The sequence below is a fragment of the Geotrypetes seraphini genome, chromosome 2 (genome assembly GCF_902459505.1).
Source record: "Geotrypetes seraphini chromosome 2, aGeoSer1.1, whole genome shotgun sequence".
NCBI lineage: Eukaryota > Metazoa > Chordata > Amphibia > Gymnophiona > Dermophiidae > Geotrypetes > Geotrypetes seraphini.
The window spans coordinates 237,383,299-237,409,606 of record NC_047085.1 but is presented as its reverse complement, the minus strand read 5'-3'; the positions used below and the strand labels follow the sequence as shown (position 1 = coordinate 237,409,606).

At 43.1% G+C, this 26,308-nt stretch overlaps 2 protein-coding genes across 3 annotated transcripts in view; one reads left to right on the top strand and one right to left on the bottom strand.

The window, feature by feature from the left end:
* FBXL7 (F-box and leucine rich repeat protein 7) overlaps positions 1 to 26,308 on the bottom strand; it is a 501,276-nt gene that overhangs the window by 284,610 nt on the left and 190,358 nt on the right. The window lies entirely within an intron of this gene.
* LOC117356004 overlaps positions 13,608 to 26,308 on the top strand; it is a 60,356-nt gene continuing 47,655 nt past the window's right edge. Inside the window, exons 1-2 of one of the 2 annotated variants that reach the window (XR_004538506.1) lie at positions 13,608 to 13,638; positions 22,228 to 22,328. Coding sequence is in view for 1 of the 2 variants with exons in the window: in XM_033935237.1 (XP_033791128.1) it covers positions 22,307 to 22,328 (22 nt within the window). In the remaining variant the exon portion in view is untranslated. The remainder of the gene's footprint in view (positions 13,639 to 22,227; positions 22,329 to 26,308) is intronic. The other variant, XM_033935237.1, reaches the window with a different exon arrangement.

Genomic DNA, 26,308 nt, shown 5'->3' with positions numbered 1-26,308 from the left:
CTTGCGCTCAGTTGTCTGCGCGCCGTTGTCTCGCGCGATTTTGTCTATGAACCATATTTATCTTTTTGTTTTTAACTTTGTTTTTACATTTAAACAATGTGTGTGTAATATGTTATCTGCTTAGAATTTGTAGATAACGTGGAATCCAAATAAATATTATTTGTGTGGTATTATTATTATTATAAATACCAACTTAACGCTAAAATTCTATAAAAGGTTTGGCACACAAACTTGCTGTTCTAGGATAGTAGCTTAACACTCAGATGCGTGGTACCTATCTTTTAGTCTAAAATTAGGTGCCTCAAATTAGGCACCAGTTCTCATAGTGTTAAAAGCTACAGCCTCAGCACCCCGAGGTTGTGGGTTCAAACCCTGTGCTGCTCCCTGTGACCCTAGGTAAGTTACTTAATCCTCCACTGCCCCAGGTACATTAGATAGACTGTGAGCCCACCGGGACAGACAGGGAAAATGCTTATAAACCTCTTTGAGTTTGGTTGTAAAACTACAAAAAGGTGGTATACAAGTCCCAATCCCTTTCAGGGCCCTTAGGCATGCCTAAGTCATTACAGAATATTAGCACTCAGCCATTTTTATTTATTTATTTTTTTTAATTACCATGAAAACACTTATGGTTTCAATCTAAAGCATAGTATTACTTAGACTCTTGGTTTCTTTTCTCTTTCCTCTCATCTATTTGCTTTAATTTAACTGATTGAATACCACATTGATATTCTTTGTTTTGTGGTATATCAAATGTAAATAAAAGTTGGAAACAACCATGTGTCATCTCCATGTTTGGCTGCCTAAATAGTTGGCATGTATAAGGATTGGGACTTATATACCACCTTTATGTAGTTTTACAACCATGCTCAAAGCGGTTCACATACAGGTACTTCAAGCATTTTTCCTTTCTGTCCTGGTGGGCTCATATGCAATGTATGTGGGGCAATGGCGGATTAACCCCCCCCCTTATTATTTTTTTTTTTTTACAAAACCACGCAAGAGGTTTGTAGAGCTGGCTGGTGCGTTGAATGCTCTGCACAGCTCTGATGCTCATAGAATTCATGTTTCTCTATAGCTGGACCATTTACGTGGAACGCATTGTCTGGTACTTTACGGTTTTGTAGAAATCTATTGCAATTGAGAAAGTTGCTTAAAACCCATTTGTTTGTTCAAGCATTTTTAAGCTAATATTCTGCTTCTTGAGTTTACTTTACTTTACTTTCTGAATATCATCTTTTTTTGCAGGTTATCAGATTTGTGCTACTTTATTGAAGTAATGTAGTAGAGCACTTTACAGGGGTTCAGGGAAGGTTCCTGGAGGATAAGGGGATTGAGGGGTACAGATAGAACTAGAGGTAGGTCATAGAAGGGGTCAGAAACCACTTCACAGGTCATGGACCTGATGGGCTGCCGCGGGAGCGGACCGCTGGGCGAGATGGACCTCTGGTCTGACCCAGTGGAGGCAACTTCTTATGTTCTTATGTTCTTATGAGCGGTTGAGATGGTATAATCTTATGATTTGTGCTGATGTATGGGATTTTTTATGTTGTGCAAATCCTGAAATGTGTATGTAATATTGTGAGCCACCTTGGATAAAGGCGGATTAAAAATGTTTTCAATAAATAAATTCAGTGGTAGGATTAAGGGCTCCTTTTACTAAGCTGCGATAGCGGTTTTAGCGCGCGCAGAATTGCCGCACGCACTAGACGCCAATGCCAGCATTGAGCTGGCGTTAGTTCTAGCCATGTAGCGTGGGTTTAGCACGCGCTAAAATTCCGCGCGCACGCTAAAAAAAAAAAAACGCTATCGCAGCTTAGTAAAAGGAGCCCTAAGTGACTTGCCCAGGGTCACAAAGAGCAGTACGGGGTTTGAACCCACAACCTCAGGGTGCTGAGGTTATAGCTCTAACCACTACACCATATTCTCCCTTCATAGGTGCCTGGGGCCTACACAAAGTGGGGGTGGGGGAAAGGTAGGGGAGGGTCATTGGGGTGGGCAGACTAGATGGGCCGTGGCCCTTATCTGCCGTCTATTTCTATGTTTCTATGACCATGAGAGTCTTTTTCTGCCATCATTTAATGTGTTACTGAGACATGGGGCACTTTTGCTCGACTGGAGCTAAAATTGTCTTTGATTTTGCACATCAAAAAAACGAGAAGCCAGTCAAAGAGATCTATCATTTGGAACACAGATCAGATCAGGCTTAACAGTTGAAAATCTCCTAACAGTTTATAAAATTGATTTAACAATGATGGTTGAAGTCTGTTTTAAATACTGTAAGTCGGTATTCCATCTCAAAAGACAATGACAGAAGGAGCCATATTAATATTTTCTTTTAAAGCCACAACAGAATCCTAAGTAAACAGTTACTTAGACAAACTATAGAATGCTGCAGACAGTTAAATTGAATTTCACTAATTTAGACCACATTTGCTCTTAAGCAAAATGTTTTCCTTTTCTCCAGAATAACAAATTATCACTAAGGGGCTTAGGCAATAAATATTGTTTTAACTTGTAAGACAGAAAAAATTACCCTGCATGATAAATAATACTTAAAGTGGTATTCAATAAGTTTTACCCTGTGCCGTGGTTATAGTGTGCCTGTAAGCGAGACAGGCGTGCCCATGCCTGCTAGCTGGTGGCATAAATCCCCTTTGTCAACCAAAGTAAAGCTGGCACGGGCAATTTCCGTTCCGCCCAGTCAAAAAATATAAGATCTATGAGAGATCAGCCCTCTCTCCCCCTACCTTAAATAACATAGGGGAGGGGGGACCTTCTGGTGGGAGAACACAGGGAGAGTATTAGGCTTTGGTGAACTCTGACTTGTACATCAAGGTACAGGTTGGAAGGGAATTGGGCCTTGGCGGGCTCTGACTTTTGCTCAAGGGAAATCAGGTATTTGAGATCTCTTGATAGACAATATGAGCTGGGGTCAAATGGGGCAGTGTGGTTCATGCAAAACACCCAGGGTGAAAGCATTGGTTACATAAGGAATCTGAAGATTTTCTGTGGTAAAAACCAAACACCTAGTCAGAGATAGGTGTTGCATTTTTGTCGTTTACCAAGACCATGGAATATGGTAGTGTTTTCACCAGACCCAATAAATCTTAATATGACACTCCATCATTTAAATATAGTTAAGTAACCATTTTAACATACCTTAATGTACTAAATCAGGGATCTCAAATTCCCTCCTTGAGGGCCGCAATCCAGTCGGGTTTTCAGGATTTCCCCAATGAATATGCATGAGATCTGTGTGCATGCACTGCTTTCAATGCATATTCATTGGGGAAATCCTGAAAACCCAACTGGATTGTGGCCCTCAAGGAGGGACTTTGAGATCCCTGTACTAATGGAACCATATAAGCATGTGCATTTTATTTAATTTTTAGCACTTGCAATCTAAACTGATACTGATTAATTAAACACGTGATTTTAGAAAAAAAATACAACAAAAGCATACAACTGCAACATAAACTGAACCCTCTCAGCACTATCTACCTCTTAATCATCATCCCTTAAAAACGTTACCAGCAGTTTCATTCTCAGTCAATACCCCTCTGTCCCAAAGTCACACTAGCGTAAAGTGGAAAAAAATTGAGTCTGCAGGAGATTTTAGAACCTCCCATTTGTCCACATTATGTCTTTGCTACCATCAGATTTCACAAATGAGAAGAAACCACAGAAAATGTCCTAGCAATCTCTCTTATCTGGTTGATTCTTTTGCAATTGGAGCCTTTAAAAGAGCCTTCTGACTACATCTTTTTTTATATTTATTACACCGCCTCCCTCCTGCCCTTCTTATCCAGGTTACTTGAATGTGCTGTTCACTGCTTTTGTCTTGACTTTCTTTGGTCTTAAGCTATCCTTGACCCACTTCAATCAGGTTTTTGCCCTCTTCATTCTAAGGACATTGCCCTTACTAGAGTCTCCAATGACCTGCTCCTGGCCAAATCCAAAGGCCTGTACTCCATCCTTATCATCCTTGATCTATCTGTGGCATTTGAAACTGTAGATCACAGCCTGCTCATCGATATACTGCCCTTGCTTGGGTTTCAGGGTTCTGTTACCTCAGAGTTTTCTTCCTATCTTTCCTATCACATTTTTAGCGTAAGATCTGAAGGATCCTCCTCCACTGCCATTCCGATATCAGTCGGTGTACCTCAGGGCTCTGTCCTGGGACTTCTTTTCTACATTTACACTTCTTCTCTTGGTGCTTTAATCTCCTCTTACAGCTTCAAGTATCACCTCTATGCTGACGACTCGCAAATCTTACCTCGCTATACCTGAAATTTCTACAGAAGTCCACGCCCAAGTCTCAGCTTGCTTGTCTCACATTGCTACCTAGATGTCTCATCACCATCTAAAATTAAACATGGCCAAGACTGAACTCCTTATCTTTCCTCCCAAACCCGCCTCTTCCCTCCATTCTCCATTTCAGTGGCTATCTCTCTCATCCTCCCTGTCTAGACAGCTTGCAACCTCGTGGTTATCTTTGACTCATCTCTTTCCTTCTCTTTGCATATCCAATATTTCTTTCTCTCCAAAGTCACTAAAATCCAGCCTTCCTTTCTGAGTGAGCTGCCAAGACCCTCATCCATGCTCTCATCACCTCTCGCCTGGACTAGTGCAACTTGCTTCTCACGGGTCTTCTGCTAAACCATCTCTCTCCCCCTTCAGTCTGTTCAGAATTCTGCTGCACACCCTGTATTCTGCCAGTATCGTTACACTCATGTTATCCCTTCCTCAAGTCACTTCACTGGCTTCCTGTTCATTTCCTGTTCATTTCCGCATACAGTTCAAATTCTCCACTCTTATCTCTTCCTATACTCCACCCCGGGAAGTCCATTCAGTGGGTAAGTCTCTCTTGTCGGTACCCTTCTCCTCTACTGCCAACTCCCAACTCCATCCCTTCTTCCTTGCTGTGCCATATGTCTGGAACAACTTGCCTGACTCGGCACATCGGGCTCCGTCTCTGGCGATATTCAAATCCAGGCTGAAAGCTGGAATAGAAAAAGCATTCAAGATCCTATGCACAACAATGATCTTCAGAACTTTACTTAAATATGTGGTGGAGTATTTTTGAAAGGATATCTACGTGCCATAAAAAAGGTCCATCTCATTAGCCATTTTCAAACAGGAAAACCGTCACATTTATTTTAAGAGGCACAACTGCATGCTTGTACTAATTTATATTCACCTTAAATTGATTTTTCAAAGAAAAGGTAAAATAAAAAAATTATTATTGATAAAAAAGACTCTGAGTTTTAAGATTTATGGGGAGAAGTACTTTATGGCCAAAAGCAGCATTGATCACAACACGAGGAAGAGGGGGTGGCTGGGATAGCAAACCTCTTTGACTTTTGGGGCTTCAGCATCCCTGTCAGTCATTTAACAGAGCCCAAAGTTGGTGGACTCAGGCCCTCAAGGCCCCTCCCGTGGCTACACCACTGGTCCAGTAAAATCATTGCAAACCATTGCAAAGTGAACTCAAACATCTAAAGAGCTTCTGGATTTCCTGTTTCTCTCTCAGAAGCAGGAACCCTCTGAACAAGATCTTCAGGGAGGTCTCTCCCCTCCCCCTTCTTGGCATTGCATGTCTCTCCAATGTCATCTATCAAAGACTTCTCCTATGACACTGGAAGGTCTCCTGGTGACTGGATTCGGTGGGAGCTGCCTAACATCTGGACTCAGACCTCAGAGGCCATGGGAGCCGGTGTGATATTTGACTGTTTCACGTCTTTCTGTGATTGCTCTCCGGGTATCAGCACTGTAACCTGGTGTTGAACATGATCCAAAGGGAAAAGCAGAAGCAGACAGTGATTTGCCTCCAAGGTTACCTCCCTTTCTCTTTCCTATTTCCAAGAAAAGCAATAAACAAGGTAAGTATGAAAACACTAAGGTGTGCTGTCGACAGTCTTGCTATGCCGTAGGTGGGTGTGCAGATGGGTGGTCTCTGGGTGGAACATGTGTGTGGGAGGGCACACATTTACACGTATAACTTATACTACAAGTTATGTGTGCATCCCTGGAACATAGATGCACATGTTTATACCAGCTCTATGACTGGCAGAAGTGCTCACGCCTAAATACATACATGCATATGTACCTGGTTATGCTAGCATTCTTTGAAGAAAAATAGGTATGTTTTCTACCAAGGGAATATCATACATTCAGGAGATGCAGACAGAATTCCTTCTCCATATCCTCTCTCCTTTAGATTATCATGGTTCTGAGATAAAATCTTTTGGAGTAAGTTCATCATTGTCGCATTAAAGGAGTAGTTTATTTTCTCAGAAAATATTTTTAGCTATTGTGCTTCCTGTGGAATGTGCACAGTGCTGCTTTTGATTTCGCAGCTGCTTGAAAGGTGGGGCTTTGATTGGAGTGACCAGAAAGCACAAAGCAGAGAGGAAAAAGAAGAAGTACTTGCATGTAATGTAGTCAGATGTTTTCACTCAGCGTGGTTAATTTCTGAGTTGATATGGACAGACCATGTAGCAAGACGTTTTTACTATTCAATGAATGGTGGGAAGTTTTTGTTACGATTTTTTTTCATTTTTACCTGATGTGATTAATGTCATGTATGTGTACATTTTGGGCACTGATTTAAATTGTTTGGGTTTATATTTGTTTTGGTGGGTTGGATTTTAGATAGATGGGATTTTGCATTGGAATTTTATGCCGTAGTCTGCTCAGTACATCTTTTCGATTATACGAGAAGCAGATTATAAATATCTGCTTCTGCTGACATATGCTGGTCTTTTTTATTCTTGGTCCGCTAATGTTCATGAATTTTTTTATTTTTTTTTTTGTCCATTGAAGAATTTAAGAACATTAAGACCAAATCGGACCCATCTCTATCTCCAACTACAGTATATTAAAATTATTATGACTGAAATGAAACCATTTTCTACATTCGGACAGGGTAAAGCAGGGTTTCAACCTGAAAGCGATGCTCATTATTTCTACATTTCTTCCCTATCCAGTGTGATGCCTTAAGCAGCAGGGCCTCAATTCGGCAGAATTCCCAAATTGCTGAACAGTGATATTCAACCCATAGCATTTTTTTACATAGCTGCAAATAAGACATTAGATTAGCATGAAGACAGACGCTTCTGTGGCCTTTTTCACAACTCTAATGCTTTCTCTCTGTTTCTTGTAGGAGAAATACTCAGCCTGTGGCAGTCGGCATTTTTTTGAAACGGTGGCCACCATCAGCTTTTATACTTGGGTATTCAGTGCTGGGTCACGTCCAGATACCAGTGCAGAATATCCAGGTATTTGGTTGCTGCTAGCATTTTTCTGAATGGAACATGATATTCAGACTGGTACCCAGAAAACAGTCTATTTTGCCGTCTTAACTTTATCCAAATAGCTACCTGTTTAATGGTCTGACTATTGCTTCCATCTGAGCAGTGGCAAAGTTGTTGGTAGGCCGGAGTAGGCAGGGGCCCATCCACTTTGGGTTCAGACCCATCCAGTAGTGATGTACGTCCTCAAGGTAAGCTGTTGCAGATCCCCATGCCCTGATATCTGAAGACATCCTCTGTTGGAAGCCCTAGGCTGTCTGAACATTGGTGAAGTTGACAGTTTGCTCCAGCTGCCAGTGCTGGCATCCCCACACATACTCAGTTCATGTGAATGAACTGAGCATGCATGTGGCATTCTTTTTTTTAATCTTTTTTATTAAGGAGTCAACAGAGGTTGTTGACTGCCTTTTGTATCTTTTGCATGGGGCATTCTGGTGTCAGGGGATGGAAGCACATCACTGACTTCTCTAGTGTTCGGAAAACCCAGAGGGTTCCAGTGAAGGGGGTCCTCAGCTGGCAAGGCTTGGGAATCCCCATCAGCCAAGGTATTAATTTTTGTATTGGTGGTCAGGAGAGGATCTGGGAGGAAATGAGCGGGTTCATGCAAAAATTCACATCTGGCTATGCTATGTCCACCCAGCCACTGTCCTCAGACTTCCCAGTACTGCCTGGATAGTGCCAATGTGCTCCGCATGGATTTTCAGCAGCACTATCTAAGTACGTACCACTGAAAAACTAGGTATGAACTAGTCAACGAGACTTAACTAGATGGATCTGCTCCTACCCAGATAATTCCTGCTAAATATTGAGCTTTTTAACACTGATATTCAGCTGGCAGCAGAGAGTGTTTTTTAAATGTTTATCGCCCCCAATATTCAGTACCAGGCCATGTCCGGCATATGCACTGAATACTAGGGACTAAATTAGATGGGGATGGCCACTGGAGTCTATGTAAATTCTGGATGATATTCAGTTAGGGCCCACATAAGAAAGTTAAGTGACCACTGGCTGAATATTGGCTGGGACCTGCATAACTAGTTTTGTCCTTAAAAGCCTTCCCAATCCCCCTTCCATCTTCAGAAATTCTTCCTTTCCCACTTCCCCCCAGCCCCCTCCCCCCCTAAATGAGCACCTTACCCCCAACCCCCCTGGCCCTGTCTCCCTAGTGGTCCTAATGGTGGTGCTGGGGGCAGGAGCAAAGCTCCTTCACTCCTACCACTTGAGGCTGCACTTGGACAATAGCTGCCATAACCTCTCACAGCAGCTCACAAATGCTGCATGAAGTACGAGCTGCCATGAGAAGTCACAGCAGACATTTTATTTATTGAAAACGTTCATAATCCACTATATACCAAAGCGGCTCACAATTCAACATACATAGCTTTAGACATACGATTTAAAACAAAACATATATTGCAGGGAAAAGTAGAGGCTAAAATTACAGGTACTGTACTATAATCATCTTTCCAAGTGCAGCAACAGTGGGGCTTTGTTTCTATTATTTGTTTCTTTTAATGTGATTCCGCACATTAAAAGATAAGTGAAGATACTTTCTGTTGTAATGCTTCATTTGAAATGGTTTATTTGACTATGAAACAACAGTAAGTGATAAGCAATATATCAAGGAGGAGGCGATAATAAGGGCCAAGGATTGATATCATTACCCATTAAGCACTGGAACGACACAATCTGTGTTCAATTAAGTGGGTGTTGGAGACCCTCCAGACCTCTTTCTGCTCTGAACACTCAGAAGTGGGGTGGTTTGGCATTGTGGATGTTTCTGAAAGGTCACTTTGGGCAGCCACAAAACGTAGAGACTTGAAGAAAACAACAGGTTTTATTAGCATACGTATGCGGACCCCTGAGCCCCAAGCTGGCTTCAGAAGTCCCGAAACCAGGATGTTACAGAGATATTTATATATTCTTCTGGCTATACAACTGAATTCTAGAAAAAACTTTTCACGTGCTACTTTTCTTAACAATCATTGGTCCTAAGCTCACACTAGCAGGTCACTAGCAGGTCACTTATCTAAGCCCTGCAGTCTTTCTGTTACATGTCCAGGAGGGCGGAATACAATATCATTTATGCTGAGATAGCCATAAGAATGCCCAAGCTAAAACACCCAGTGCAGGCAGGCTAGAGATAAGTTAGGTCTGCAGCTAAACATAATTCAGCATTTTATTAAAGAGAAAACTTAGTTCAACACTTAGGAAAATCAGTCCCAGACTCCTTCATTTCCAGTTTACGTTTACCTCACTTCACCATCTTCTGTACTTCGTTAGTGATTCGCTTTGTTTCTAGTCCCAACAATCTCACTAGGACAACCAGGGAGACGGGTAGACTCAGAAGGCCTACCTAGACCTTGGAAGAGGTTGGGGGGACTTGTTCCTTGGGAATGGGAGGTGCTCTGATGCTGCAGGCTGGGGGGTGGGGGTAGGAGGAAGGTTTACAATTTCAGAGGCTGAGAGAGAGAGAGATCAGGAGGGCTTTTAAGGGCAAAAATTGTTATGCGGTTCCTAGCTGATATTCAGTGTCTGAGCCCACATAACTAAACGGGTAAAGTTAGGACAGCCTTTGAGCTGTCCTAAATTCACCCAAAAAAACCCAGTTCCTCCTCAACGCCACCGCCAACGTGCCCACTTTGTCGTGCGGTCTCTAGGGATATCGAATAGCACTGTTCAGCTAATTGCCTTTGATTATCCGTCGCCTAGGCAGCGGTACGTGATTTAAGTGAACATCTGTCTGCATGCAACTCAAAAGGAGGTGTGGCCAGAAGAGGGGCAGGGGGGCGTTCCGAGAAGTTGTATTTTTATAGAATAGTTCCATTTCCACTGTCAAATACAATGAGTTGGGCACCAGGAATCAGCAGGCATAAATACCGACACGCAAATTTGGACACAGGAATTGGCTTTAAGGGAGAAATTCTGTAAATGGCATCTAAAAAGATAGGTGTATATAATATAGACACCTATCTCTTGTCAATCACAGGTGCCTATACTGTAAAGGTCTACATTATAGCACCTAAGTCCTTTAAAGAATCACACCTAAGTCCTTCTCTGCCCCTAAATATGCCTACTTTGGAGTTAGGTGCCTCTAGGCGCCATGTGAAATGTGCCCATCTTTTGCAGGATTGCACCTAAGAAGATTAGTACCTATTACCCAATTAATTTTTTTTTTTTAAATTATGAGTTTGATAAAGCTCATAATGGAAGCCAATTTACTAATTAAGTTAGTGTAACTTTGGGCACCTATTTATTTATGAGCCAATCTTTAGGCACCTCCTATAGAATCTCCCCCTATAAAAGGCAATCAACCTGGAACACATATTTTTTTTTTCCAGTGATGATTTGTTAGTGCAATTTATAGAATTCAATGTGGATATTTTGAGTCAGATTTAGAGCAGGCATTCCCAGAGAACAGCAAATGTTGGTTGGAGTAGGAAAATGTGATAGGTTATGGGCTCCTTTTACAAAGGTGCACTAGCGTTTTTAGCGCACGCACTGGATTAGCACACGCTCCCTGAAATACTACTGCCTGCTCAAGAGGAGGCGGTAGCGGCTAGCACACGGCATTTTAGCGCGTGCTATTCCATGCATTAAGGCCCTAATGCACCCTATAAAAGGAGCCCTATATTTTAAACTCAATATGCATTGTTTTCCATGGAAACAGATCCGCAGGATTGTTGGGGCCCCTTTTACAAAGCCACGATAGCAATGCTGCTGCAGTAAATGCACCGAAGCCCGTTCACCGTGGCAGCATCGCTACCGCGGCTTTGTAAAAGGGGCCCTTTGTGGGCACCCTACGATGGGATGCTGAAAAGTGCTCAGCCCAACCAAGAGAATGACGTGGATATGGTTCAATCGATGATCTGAAACAATGTTAAAACATAGCATTTCATTTCTGCAAAAAGTGGCACTTAACAAAATAAGATAACACTCTTTTCAGCTACAGAGGCACAATAACGCTCAGAATTTAGGAAGTTGGTTGGTTGGGCTGAGAACTTTCAGCACCCCCTCGTATACCTGTTGCAAGTTTCAAAGTAATAACATGTGCGTTCTTTTTTTTTTTAATTGGTGCAGTATCTATGGCTAAAAAGTGCATTTGAGCTTTGTCCCAGTACAGACAGCTTGAAAGTTGCCCCCTATAACTATGACTGATGACAGTCCAAATATTTGCCTGGATGCAAAGATTATAATTTTTTATTTTTTTTTAAATAAAATGTTTATTTGGGAGGAAAAGAATTAACAGAATAAATCATGCATCAACTCAGTTCTAAAAAAATGATGCATCAGCAAGATTATAATTTTAACTATTATAAAACAGCTACCATGACTGAATCATTGATCATTTGTACTGTGTTACAAGGTTTTTCAGGAATTACATTTTAGCACACTGTCTCTTGAAATTCCCAGATCTCTAAGTATATTAAGAGTAGCTAATGGACATCATAGTCAATATGTGTTTGTTAGTTTTTTTTCATTTTAACCCTCCTGAAATTGCATGTGGACAGTGTATACCTCCAGTACTCTGTCCACATTAATCTACAATTTAACAGGTACTGTATTTTCTTTCAAGAGCTAGGAAAAATAATGGCCGATGTAGCCAAGCATTGCACAACATATGTTTTGTGACGTGAAACAAATTCAGGTTTTATACATGCTAAGCAGCAGTGGCGTACCAAAGGGGGGGGAGGTCCGCCCAGGTGCAAGCCATGAAGGGGGTGCTCCCGGCCTTGGAGTCATGGCCCGGGAACTTCCCTTCTCATGGCCCGATTCCAAGGCTATCGGTAGCCCCCCGACCGTGGTCCAGCCTTGCCTTCTCTGTGTCTTACCTTTCATTACCACAACCACACACCCCGTCGGAGCTTGTTGCGCTCTAATGTGGGGAGCGCTTTAGTCACCGGCTTTCACATCTGTCAATCAATGGCCGACTTCCTGTTTCCGGCGGGTGGATCGCGGCAGAGGCAGAAGCAGGAAAGGAGCCGCGTGCGACACCGAGTAGCAGTTTTTCGACTGAACCGAACAAGATAAGAATTGCTATTTTGTTCGGTATTGATGGTGTTTTAGCTAGTGCTGCCTGCCCCAAAAAATCGCCTCCCGAATCCCGATTCACCATCTGCTCCTGCTTTAGAGGGCGAGGGGGGAGGGTCAGTCGGGAAGTGCTGCAATGTTGGCTTCTCCTCTAGCCTCCTGCACCTCCCTTTTCCTGATTACAACAGAGACAGTCCTTGAGGGGAGAGGTGCAGTCCTTCGGGGGGGGGGGGCAGGCCTTCAGGTGGGGGTGCAGGCCTTCAGGGATGGGGTGCAGCCCCCCAAAGGTCTATCCCCCCTGAAGGCCTGCACCCCCCAGAAGGTCTGTCCCCCCTAAAGGCCTGCACGGACCCTGAAGGCCTACACCCCAACCCTGAAGGCCTGCCCCCCCCCCTTGAAGGGCTGTACCTCCCCCTCCAAACTTCTGCACCCCATCCCTGAAGGCCTGCACACCCACCTGAAGGCCTACACCGTATAGGCCTTCAGGGCGGGTGCATGCCTTCAGGGGGTTCAAACCTTCAGGGGAGTGCAGGCCTTCAAGGTTGGGGTGTAGGCCTTCAGGGCCCGTGCAGGCCTTCAGGGGGGACAGATCTTCTGGGGGGTGCAGGCCTTCAGGGGTACAGACCTTCGGGGGGGGGTTCAGGCCTTCAGGGTTGGGTTGTAGGCCTTCAGGGCCCGTGCAGGCCTTCAGGGGGGGACAGACCTTTGGGGTGGTGCAGACCTTCAAGGGGGTGCAGTCCTTCAGGGGGGAACAGTCCTTCGGGGGAGTGCAGGCCTTCAGAGCGGGGACAGACCTTCAGGGGAGGGGGTCCTGGTGTAGAAGTACACGGAGGGGGGAAGGGAAGGGGGGTTCAAAGATACGTGCATATGCCAGACTTTGGGGGGAAGAAATAATGGGTCTGAAAACAGAAGGAGAGAGATGGTGGATAATGGGATTTAGGGAGGGAAGGAACAGAAAGGGAGAGAAGTTGGACACAAGGGATGGTGTGGAGGGGGGATAGAGATACTGGATAGGAGGATAGTTGGGAAGAGAAAGGGAGAGATGGTGGACCCTGGGGTGTTGGGGAAGGAGGGAGAGATGCTGGATGAAAGGGTAGTTGAGAAAAGGTGAATCTGTGGATGAAGATGAAAAAAGGAAAGATGTCAGACCTCTGGGGGAGGGAAGGGAAACAGAAGGGGAGGACAGAGAGGGCAGATGGATAGTTAGCACGGAGAAAGAAGGAGACCCTGGCAAGCAAGACAACCAGAGCCTGGGACCAACAAAATTTGAATATTGACCAGACAACAAAAGGTAAAAAAATAATTTTATTTTCTATTTTGTGATTACAATATGTCAGATTTGAAAAGTGTATCCTGCCAGAGCTGGTGTTAGACCGCAAACGTGAGCTGGGATTTAACAGAGAGAGGAAAAGTTCTTTTTGTTTCTTTATTTTGTTTACACCACAACGCCAGTGTGGTTAGGAGAAGCCAAAGGGGGGTGAAAAAGCTATAAAATAAACCCACCAGGATGTTTGAAAAAAACACCCAATTGGGCAGGAAAATCAAATCGAATTGAAAAACCAATTCAATAGGCTGAATCGAATCGAAATTTTTTTTCCTGAATCGGGCAAAATGATCAAAGAAAAGCGCCACAAGCACTACTCTCAACTTATCAACACCCCATCCCTAAACACTAACAAACTCTTCAAAATAGTTAACTCCTTATTTGACACCGTCCCACATAAAAGCTCCCCCACAGATCTACCACCCTCCCCAACAAAACTAGCTGTCTACTTCGCCAACAAAATTCTCAACTTGAAAACAACACTCACAATAACTAGCACTTACCCAATTATTCATCCACCCTCTCCAGAAAATGATGGCGCACCAGCAGACATGACCTGGTCTCACTTCAAAAACCCAGACTGGAGCCTATTCCTCAAGCTATACTCAAAATATTCCAAATCCAACTGCCTACTAGACAACTGCCCTCCAACCATCATGAAAACTGCCCCCCTCTCCTTCAAAGCAGAACTCTTCAACTGGATCACCCTGTGCATGTCAACCGGCCACTTCCCACTGGAACTTGGACACATCCTCGTATCTCCAATAATTAAAAACCCTAAAGAATCCCCCTCTGTAACCTCCAACTACAGACCCATCGCCAATATTCCTCTCTTCCTAAAAATCATGGAAGGACTTGTCAATAACCATCTCACGTCTTACCTAGAGAAATTTAACATCCTCCATGACTCCCAGTCTGGATTCCGCACCAATTACAGTACGGAAACTGTGCTAGCCTCACTAACCAATCACCTCCTCCAACTATTCTCACTGGGAAACAGCGCACTGCTACTCCAGTTCGACCTCAGCAGTGCCTTCGACCTAGTAGACCATGACATTCTGATTAGCTGCCTCGACTCCGTAGGCATCTCCGGTCAAGTACTAACCTGGCTCACAGGCTTCCTAAAAAACCGAACCTACCAAGTCCACAATGACGGAACCTTCTCCCATACATGGAGCAACCCCTGTGGAGTCCCCCAAGGCTCCCCCCTATCCCCGTCACTATTCAACATTTACATGGCATCTCTGGGTCACATGTTATCGAACCGTAACCTGAAATCCTACATTTACGCAGATGACATTACAATCATCATACCCATCACCTCACTGTCATATGAGACAGAACAATACATCTCTACGGTCCTCACCATGGTAGAAAATTGGACCACTTGCTTCAAACTGAAACTAAACCCAGAAAAAACCAAGTTCTTCCTTGCAAGTCCCAACCACAAACTAACGTCCACCACCCTGCAACTCAATGGTTTAACGTATCCAATCAACGCTACCATAAAAATCCTCGGAGTCATATTGGACCGATGTCTCACCCTAGAAGATCACACTAACACCCAGGTCAAAAAATGCTTTTCCACCCTTTGGAAACTCCGCTCCATCAAACATTACTTTGATTTCCCCACCTTCAGGTTACTGGTCCAATCCTTAATTCTAAATTCCCTGGATTACTGCAATATCATATACCTGGGCTCCTACAAGAAAACCACTAAACGACTACGACTTATCCAGAACACCGCCGTCCGCCTCATCTACGGGCTCAAAAAATCAGACCACATCAGCCCTTTCTACAGGAAACTTCACTGGCTACCGTTCGAAGCAAGGATCATCTTCAAATTCGCTTGCCTCTGCTTCAAAACCCTAACTGGCTCAGCCCCGATATATCTGTCACGCCACTTCACCTTCCCAGGTTCTAACCGTACACGTAATGCACACCTGTTTGCCTACCCCTCCCCAAAAGGATGCATCCACAAAAGATTCTTCGACAGGACCCTCTCCTTCCAGGCTGGCAAATGGAATGACTGCCTGTCCACTCTCATCTCTCTTGCCCCTACTTATCAATCGTTCAGGAAATCGCTCAAAACATACCTCTTTGACAAATTCCTCTAACCCCCGCCCCTCCCCTACAGAACTAATTATCCCTTGCCTATCTCCCTTTCCCTTCCCCTCCCCCCATGCAACAGTTACTAGATCTTTTTTGTAATTATCACTTTACCATATAATTGCTAACTAACTCTCTACACCTACATTGTATAAATCGCCCTGAACTGTCTTCTTGATATGCTGTAACCTCGATGTTAACTTCGCTGTAACCTTGATGTAACTTCACTGTTAATGTACAGTCTCTTATCCTGTAAACCGCTCTGAACTGTTTTGTGGTATTGCGGTATACAAAAATAAAGTTATTATTATTATTATTATTATTAGTTTGTGCTACTGTCTTAGACTTTAGGATCTGGGAATGGGGAGAAATGGCATCCTCAGTACTTTATAATGCAAGTGAAACGAGGATTTGGTCATACTTTTGAAGGGTCTGCAGAAGAAAAATATTGTATAGGCCGGGGGAAATGGGAACTTTTCTTCCCTCTATTTTTGTGAATGGCAAGGCTGAGGATGTCAGAGAGTTCAGTTAAAATATGTGCTTTATAAGAAAATATAATAATGTGTTTTATAAAGTTTATAAGCATTGCTGGCCTACCCGGTGAGGTGTTCCTAGTGGTGGTGGTGGTGGCAGCGTGTCAATGTGTTGAGAGGAAGAGGTGGTCTGGGAAATTCTGCTGAGCAAACTCCGGGCCCATTTCCACCCCCCAGTTAGTCCACTCCACTCAACTGGTTCACACACTGAGTGGGTCTTTGGGTGTTGTGCATGGGTAGTTGTTTTGAGATCTCTTCCAGTGGTTTCTCAGTATTTCCTTGTGGTTGAAGAAAGGAAACTTTGTTAACCTTAGCATTGACCTTCAGAATAGGTTGGTAACAGCGCTGCTTATGTGGCATTAGGCTATGTAGTGATCGAAAGAAAAAAACCAGACCTTTGCACATTTTTGCACTATATGGTGGGTATATGAGGAGATTCACATTTCCTGTACAGCTAAGTCCATGTGAAGTTACCTTGTGCTGTATTTGACATCTAGCAAGGTCTCTGTTTGGAAGGAAAGATCTCATCTTAAAAATGAAGTAGTCAGAAGTTATGGTAAAAGCAGATAGCGTTGCTGGTTTTAAGAAAGGTTTGGACAAATTCCTGGAGGAAAAGTCCATAGTCTGTTATTAAGACATGGGGGAAGCATCTGCTTACCCTGGATTGGTAGTATGGAATGTTGCTACTCTTTGGGTTTTGACCAGGTATTAGTGTCCTGGATTGGCTACCATGAGAATGGGCTACTGGGCATGATGGACCATTGGTCTGATCCAGTTAGGCTATTCTTATGTTATGTTCTCATCTGTAGGGGCCTTTGTTTTCACTTCTTATTTTAATGTATTTTTTTCCTGGGAACTTATCAGTGTTTTTTATAATGGGAACAAAAATGGAAGAGAATTAATGTGTGTGGGATGAGGGGGTAACTAATTTCTTCAGCTAAATAATTCAATCCACCTCAATAGGAGAACTCACGCACCATTCACACACCCTCCAACCAAAAACGTCAAAAGAAAAAAACAGTTCGACAACCTCCTAGCCATTCGAGCTGCAACACTCGACCCCCAACTCTACAACCTATTGACCTCGACCACAGACTACAAAACTTTCAAAAAAGAAATAAAAACCCTTCTATTCAAAATACACATAAAACCAAACTAACACAATCAGAACTGTCCCAAGCATCACCTGCAACTACTCCATATGTACTTCTGATGTCATGACAATTTAGACATAATTTATGTTATGTTTGGAATAATGGTTACATATATGAGGTTCAATAAAAGAAAATTTTCACTGCCTGTTTCTATTATGACCATTTATTCCGTTTCATGGTTATTACAAAAAATATTTTTTTACATGGGGGGTGTCAAAAAATGATGGGCCCCGGGTGCCACATACCCTAGGTACGCCACTGCTAAGCAGACCTCTTTTTTTTTGTCCCTGGCCTGTTTGTGCAGACCTCTCCCTCTCTCCCCTTGTGATACACGGAACGATAGAGTCCAGTCATCCGTTTCCTCATGCTAGTTCTCCCTCCCTGTTTCTTGATTTGAAATGACACCCACCTGCATACTGGATTCCAAGACCTACCTTACCTAATCTAATGTGAACAGAATCAGCAACAAGACTCTTTCCTTTATGCAGAACACCTGTACCAGTTCATTAGCACAAAATACTGTTGCGTTCATTCTCTCACCAAAAACACTTCATAATATAAAATGTACAGCTGTTTTATTCTCTTGTGGTTTGTTTTGGGGGAGGGAGGTTTCAGTTAGGACTGTAAGGCTTTGCTTTATATAGTGTGCTTTTAGTATTGCTAAGGCCATGATGAGACATTTTGCATTTTGATCCAAGCGCATAACATTCTCCACTTTGATCTGACATGGATTATGCATGTAGAACTCAGCCTGCTTTCCCTGCAAATTGGTCATACAGGCATTCATTCTAAAACAAGTGTAAATATTTGCAAATAAATAAACAATCGGAATGGGTTGGTCTTGACAGATGGCAATGGTGAACATAAAGGATCTAAGGAAAGCAGAAAGGAAGTGGTACAAATCCAGGTCGAATGGTGACAAATCCAACTGGAGGAAACTGCACAAAGAATACAAACTAGCCATACTCGCCACAAAAAATGCCTACTACATCCAACAACTACTATTAAACCCCAACAGATCAAAAGAATCTCTTTACATTAACCAAAACGATATTCTCAGCATCACAAGGAGATAATCAGCACCTGAACACCAGCCTTGACAGCGAATCACTCTCCGACTACTTTGCTGAAAAAAAACAGGCAATATACATTCTAACCATAGGGGGGTAGCCTAAGGGATCTGGCCACTCCCAGTGCAACTCAGAATGCAGTGCAAAAGGGGCTTAAGATTCCTGTTGGCCCAGGTGTCTAAGGCCCCTCCCCAGTATATTCCAAGATGAACCGGGAAGGGGCAGGCCTGCTATTCAAGTGAAGGCGGGACAGCCAGCTGGAAGCAGGAATGATGCCTCCAGCCAGCCATCAGCATAAGGTAAGTAGGGGGTGGGGGTCCGGGTGGGCTGGGGGGATTCAGGGGGGTGGGCAACAGGGAGTCCAGGGGGTGTGTTGGAGGGTCCAGCGGGAGTGGAGAGGGGTTCAGGGGGGCTTTTTCCCTGAGATGGCTATGATCTCCTAAGGTATCATCTCACATGGCAGGAACTCCTGCCTAAAAAAAAAACCCTCCTGTGGCTCAATGGTTAAAGGCACTTCTTCTATCTTCCCAAGGCAGTGGGTTCAAATCCCTAGTATGGTCAAGACCCCCAGCAAGTATTCCTTTTTTTTTTTTTTTTTTTTTTTAGTGACAATCTGCCATCTAGGTGCATATTGATGATACCACAATGTTGTCAAGATTGTGCATTAAACATGTCTACTTGCTCTGAACCACAGCCATTGTGAGTAGGGATTCTCTTCTTATTTTCTTAACCTTTTGGGAATGTTTAGTATGCTATATATATTTGCTTGAGTAATGAATTATTAAACATCTTTGCCTATTATTATCAAAGAAGAGTCCTCTTTGCCTCAAAAAATAGAAGCCCCATTCATCTATATGTGGATACCTCCAGCCCATCTAAGTGATGCCTAAGTCATGTCCACCTAACTCACGCTTACCTAGCGCCCAACTAACACTCAAAAGTAGACTTGGTTTTGCAAAGGAGTCCTCTTTACACCAAAAAATAGAAGATTTAGTATGCAAAAAATATATATATATACCGTATTTGCCGGCGTATAAGATGACTTTTCAGTACCTTAAAATCCTCCCCAAAGTCGGGGGTCGTCTTATACGCCGGGTACTGTTTACATGCCCTTACTTTACATGCCCTAACATCTCCTTCCTTACCTCCTTACGGTGCTTACGGTACTAGTAAACCTGCCGGGACATCAGCAGGGCCATGGCGGGACATCAGTGTGACAAGGGTGCCATCTCCTTCATCCTGCACAGCGGGAAGCAGCGGCGCTCTGGCCCCACCCCTTTTCTCTTTACTACGTCTCTCGCACATGCGGCCGTGTGTGGAGTCTAGCCCTTAAGGAAGTTGCGGGGGCGAACAGGAGGCTTTTGAAGGCTTTTAAAGGGAAACTGTCATGCCAGCAAACTTGCTAGGGACTTGCCCGGCACTTGCTCTCTCCCTCTATGTGTTATCTTCCTTCTATCATTGACAGTTTCAGTTTGGTTAACAGTTTAGAAAACAAATAGCATGGCAGCTCCCATGGGTTTATTGTTCTATTCAGCTTTAGTGAATTAATTAAAATTGTTGAAATAAATTCTGATGTTCTTTTAAGTTTTATTTGTTGTGCAGAAGGTGTGCGGAAGAAGGGGTAGTCTTATATGGCGAGTATATAACAAACTCTATATTTTAACTGTAAAAGTTGGGGGGTCGTCTTATACGCCCAGTCGTCTTATACGCCGGCAAATACGGAATATATATTTTAAGTGCTTTGATTGAGGCCAAAATAGTTTTTTTAGAAAACAGCAGAGGAACTGGACAAATGTTGAAGGTACATGTTTGATATTTATCCTGGAGAAATGACTGCTTGTGAATCAAGAGGATATACATTTGGCTTTGGAACTGACATGAGGTTTAATGGCTGAGTGTGTGGAACAGTGGTTAGAGCAGGGGTAGGCAATTCCGGTCCTCGAGAGCCGGAGCCAGGTCAGGTTTTCAGGATATCCACAATGAATATGTATGAGATGGATTTGCATGCACTGCCTCCTTGAGATGTAAATCTATTTCATGCATATTTATTGTGGCTATCCTGAAAACCTGACCTGGCTCCGGCTCTCGAGGACCGGAATTGCCTACCCCTGGGTTAGAGTTACAGCCTTAGCACCCTATGGTTGTTGGTGACCCTAGGCAACAAGAACAGAACAGAAATATGATAAAGGAGCTAAATGTAAATACCACATAGGATATAAGTGGTATATAAATAATTAAAAGAGAAATAAAATATAATAGTGATGCCAGCATTTTACTACATACCATTTTAATGTAAAAAACCAGCATAAAATTGCCGTCCTAATGACGTCTTAACACTAACACACAATAACGTTGTAGACGTTATTAGGGTGTCTATGCAATGCCTAAAAGGTGATTCTGCAAAGGACATCTAACAATATAGCTGTGCTTAGATTCACTCAGCACCACCGAGCGCAATTCTCTATAGTACATCTATGCATTATAGAATCACGCTCAGCACTGTGCTCCTGGACAGCTAAACGACGCCTAACTTTTAGGCATCCTTTACAGAATCTGCCCCTCAGTGCTAAGGGGTCCTTTTACAAATAGGAATACCGCACGTTAAACCGCCTACCGCGCTAGTACCTAACGCCTCTATTGACGAGGCGTTAGGATTTTAGGCTGCCGCGGGGATTAGCGCGTGATGAAATGTTCGACATCTTTTTCCACTGACAGTATATATATATATACATAGGGGGAGGGGGATGGTATAAAGTTCTATTTAAAGGTTAATCAATAAATAAGAATACAATATTTATATGATATTTTTGATTGAAATATTTGAGGGAAGGGTGTGTGGGGAGGCAATAAATTTATGTATTTACGATGACAATAGAAAGAAATTCAAGTGACGTGTAAAAGTTTTAAATGATGTAATATTGTGTACTTGTAAGATGAAAAAATGAATAAAGATTTTGAAAAAAAAAAAGGAAAGACTCATATAAGGTTTATCACTTTATCATACAGAGGAACTTAGGCAGAAAACAGACATCATCCCCCAAAGTCTCTCTCCTGAGCTGTGCTTATCTGGTCTCTGGTCACCAATTTCATACATCTTTGAATTTCTTCTGCAACCTAAGTGCATCACTCTGCATTTCTTCACCTTAAATTTTAACTGCCAGCCCTGGAGAGGGTAGTAGTAAATAGAACTTGCTCAGAGGAAAGGTACGTAGGTGAGTGCCTTAGGGATCAGTACAGTAAAACCTTGGTTTACCTGCATAATTCGTTCTGAAAACATGCTTGTAATCCAAAACACTCGTATATCAAAGTGAAATTCCCTTAAAAAATAATGGAAATTCAGGTAATTTGTTCCACAACCCAAAACCTTTAATGCAAAATACTATACATACATGTCTTGCAAGACCTCACTCATTTAGAACAGTCACTACACTCCCGCATTGTCAGAGAGAAACGAACCATCGGCTCACTTGTGATGATGTGATGTGTGTATACTGTATGTACTTGTATTGCAAGACCTTATTTGTTTATCAAGTTAAAATTTAATAAAATGTTTTGCTTGTCTTGCAAAACACTTGCATACCAAGTTACTTGCAATCCAAGGTTTTACTGTATTTGGGCGGATTCTATTTAATATATTTGTAAGTGGCATTGCTGATGGATTAGAAGGAACAAATTTGCTTTTTTTTGCAGATGACACAAAGATTATTCTCAGAGGAAATAGAAAACATGAGAGCCAAGCTATAGAATGAGATAAACCCCTTCCGCTGTAATGTCGCCTAGAGCTTGTATAGGTATGTACGACGCACAAATGGAAGAAAATGTATAGGTATGTACGAAGCACAAATGGAAGAAATAAATAAATAAACACAAAGGATTCCCAAATAGAAAGAGAATAGAATCAAATCAAGAACTAAGCTGTGCTTAGATTGCAAGTCCAGTAGTTGGGACTCCCAATTGTGGCTAGACAAATGTGGGCTTCAACAGTGGCACCAGTAGTTAAAAGTTAAGCCACTACCAGGCAGACTTCTAGTATGTGCCCTGAAAATGGCAAGGACAATCAAATATGGATATGTTACATCATATGCTATGGGGCTCGTAATAAAAAAATATAAGCATCCAAAAAGTGTCCTAAATCAGCACTTGAACATCCTAATCGCCAGGGCATCCAAGTGCCGATAATCAAAACCGCCTTTCTGGACGTCTTGCAAGGTGTCCCAGCCTCTGTGTGTCCGGAACTTGAGATGGGCATGGTGGAGGCGTGTTATGGGCAGGCTACACTTAAAACATCTTGTAGCGATAATCGAACGTTTTGCAAGATGTTCTGGATGGAACTTAGATGTTTGGAGCTAGATCTTACTGCCACAAAGGTGCCCAAACTGACCAAATGACTACTCCATGCATCAAGGTAAGACAACACCACACTCCCCCAGTGCTCACCACACAAAAATGAGAACAAAAAGGTACATACTTGGCTCTAGAACAGCAGCATTTGGTATGGGAAAGCCTAGTAGAGCAGCACATAGGTGTCTTAAGTAGCCTTGTGGGTGGGCTAGTGAACCAAAGAGAGGAGGACCCAGGCCCATAAGGCACTCTAACCATAGCATCTATGGTATTAAGTATGAGCCCATCAATACCCACCCATACCCTACAATATTGCCATATATGTGCCACTTACACTCATAAGGGCTATTGGGGTGGTGCACAGATGAGTATAGTAGGTTTGGGGAGAGTTTTAGGGGGGCTGCCATAAATTATAAGGGGGATGTGTGAGATATACATTTGACACCCTTTATGTGAAGTTCATAGAAGTGCCATCTAAGGTGTCCCACTGCTCTGTTGGGATGTCTATGTGATCAATCCCTTGCTATGCTGGCTCCTCCCACGTCCAAATGGTCTGGATTAGGCCATTATGAACATGGATATTTTTGTATTTGAAAATGGCCAAAAAAGTTAGATGTCCTAAAAGCCAAGACGTCCAAATAGATCATTAAAAAAAAAAATTGGGGGGAGACATCTAGCAGTTTCAAAAATAGATGTTTCCCCACCCTGATATTTGAACGGCTTGCGGGATATGTCCAAAGTTGGACTTTTAGACCCACTATTGAAAATGCCCCTCCACGGGTTTATCGTGTTTGGCAGACTGCATGAACCATAGAGGGTTTAATATGCCATCATCTACTATGTTACTATGGGCCTTCCTTGTTTGTGTACTCCTTTCTCCCTTTTTTTCAACATACTGATGGTTCAAGCCTACTGGCTTGTAGGTAACTGTTACATTTCTTGCATGGCCCAACTGGTCACATCAATTGATCACCCAGGTTATGCTGCACCCAAGCTGTTGGCACAGTCAGCCTTTCTTTATTCCTCTCTTTGCAGAAGAAAGATTCTGGATACTGCTCAGTCAGGCTTTTTTTATAAGTTCTTTTCAGTTCAGTGAGGTGGACTCTCCTGAGTGACAAGGAAGTTCAACCTCCATCATACCATATTGCTAGGGTTTATTTAGGAACAGAGTGCTACTTATAGCAATATTGAAGGATCCTGCTATACAATATGTGAAGAAAGTGAGTGTTTTGCAGCCAGAAAGTCTATAGCCATTTAGAGATGGAAAAAAAAGCTTTTGTTCAGCATTCATCTACCCTTTCTGGTCTCACTTGCCTTCGAAAACTGCTAATTTTGGGTTGCCAAATCTCAGATCATTTTCTAAGGATGATGTCATGACAGAAAGATCTTTCAAAGCAGTCTGGAATTCAAATGGTACCAGAAAGTAACAGGGCTATGCATGTTTAAAAGTCATCTCTAAACTAAGCATCATTGAAGCCAGATGGGCTGGAATGCTGTAGGAATAATCCTAATTAAAGTTTTGACCTTGTCTGGGCCCTCTGACAAACCTACAAAACCACAGCTAGAAAATGCAGTTTATTATATCTCAAAATGCAGCAGTCTCGGCAGGTAAAACTCATGGTAGTTATTTCAAAGGCTATATCTGCCGCATCGCAGAGAAAGACCATAAGAGACTGCAGGTACTTCAAAACACAGCAGTAAAGCTCCTCCTTCACAAAACCAAATATGAGAGGGCAAGTCCACTACTTAAGGAATTGCACTGACTACCAGTCAAAAGCAAGGTTCAGTTCAAAATTGCATGTATGGTTCATAAAGCCATATATGGAGAGAACTCGGCTGGACTCACTTCTGACTCGAGGACAATTCCAACGCTGGAAGCTACCACTCCCCTCTCCACGCCATGTCCGGAGAAAATCTCTCTTCGAGACTACCTTTGAATTCCAAGTACCCAAAGTCTGGAACAAACTCCCAAGCAGCTTACGACGACCTACCACATGCTTCCAATTCAGGAAGGCACTGAAAACACATCTATTCTCCTCACTGCATGGACCTGTTATAATGTATTCACATGTATGTGGACTATACCTCTGTATCACTTCTAATACTGTGTAAGCCGCAGTGATTCCTAGTCGACCTTTGTGGGATACAAGAATCAGTATAGTATGGCATTTTCTAATACTACTTTATCTGGAACAACGAACATGCACAACTGTACAGACAGATAAACGAAGTGACATAATACTCATCACAGTTTATCAAGATACTCTGGGCCTGCACAGCCACTCTATTAGGTTAAGCCAGTGGTCTCCAACTCAAACCCTTTGCAGGGCCACATTTTGGATTTGTAGGCACTTGGAGGGCCTCAGAAAAAAATAGTTAATGTCTTATTAAAGAAATGACAATTTTGCATGAGGTAAAACTCTTTATAGGTTATAAATCTTTCCTTTTGGTTAAGTCTTAATAATAATATTGTAATTTATAGCTAAAGAGACACATGATCAAGAAACGGTTTTATTTTACTTATGTGATTATGATAAACATACCGAGAGCCTCAAAATAGTACCTGGCGGGCCGCATGTGGCCCCCGGGCCGCAGGTTTGAGACCACTGGGTTAAGCACTTGCACTGACATTTAATGTGTATATTCAGCACTACTAAGAGGATAATTCTAGAACAGTGTACCTGTGTTTAGGTTCCAAGAACGCATGTACCTGACCAGAATACTGGCAAATAATTATCATGGCCACGGTTAGGCATAATGGGGCCAAGGTCAGAAATTAAAGAGGGGGCCCCCCAATTCCTCTCCTTCTAGCTCCCTCTGATTTCCCCACCCACCAAATGCCCTCCCTTCTAGCATCCCCCCTACATTTAAAAATCAGCTGCTCCAGGGTTCCCCCACCCCCCAGGACCGGAATATCCTTCCCTTCTCCCCACCTTATTCCGAAGCCCGCCTCATCTTTTAAAATTCAAAGGGGTTACCGGTGCTGCAGTGATTCTCTAGCGCTGCTCAGGACTTCCTTGACGCTGTTCCCTTGTCCAAGTAGAGCCAGGAGTTTATGTCAGAGGGGAGTGGACCACGGCAAAGAAACAGCATCAGGGAAGAAGCAAGCACTGCTAGAAAATCGCTGGTGTATCAGTGAACCCTTTGCAGTTTAAAAGGTGAGGGGGGGTGGCTACAAACAGGGTGGGGAAAAGGGAAGGACATTCCAGACTCCAGGGGTCCCCTTGGAGCTGTGGGGCCCAGTTTACCCCCCCCCCCCCCCAGGGTTACCAGATTTTACAATTGTAAAATCCGGACCCATTGCCCCACCCTCAGGCCCACCCAGTTCTACCCAGCTGCGCCCTGCTCCGTCCAAGTCATGTGATGCGATGATGTCATATGCATGCACGCATGTGTGTGACATCACCATGTTACATCCACACCTGCGCAG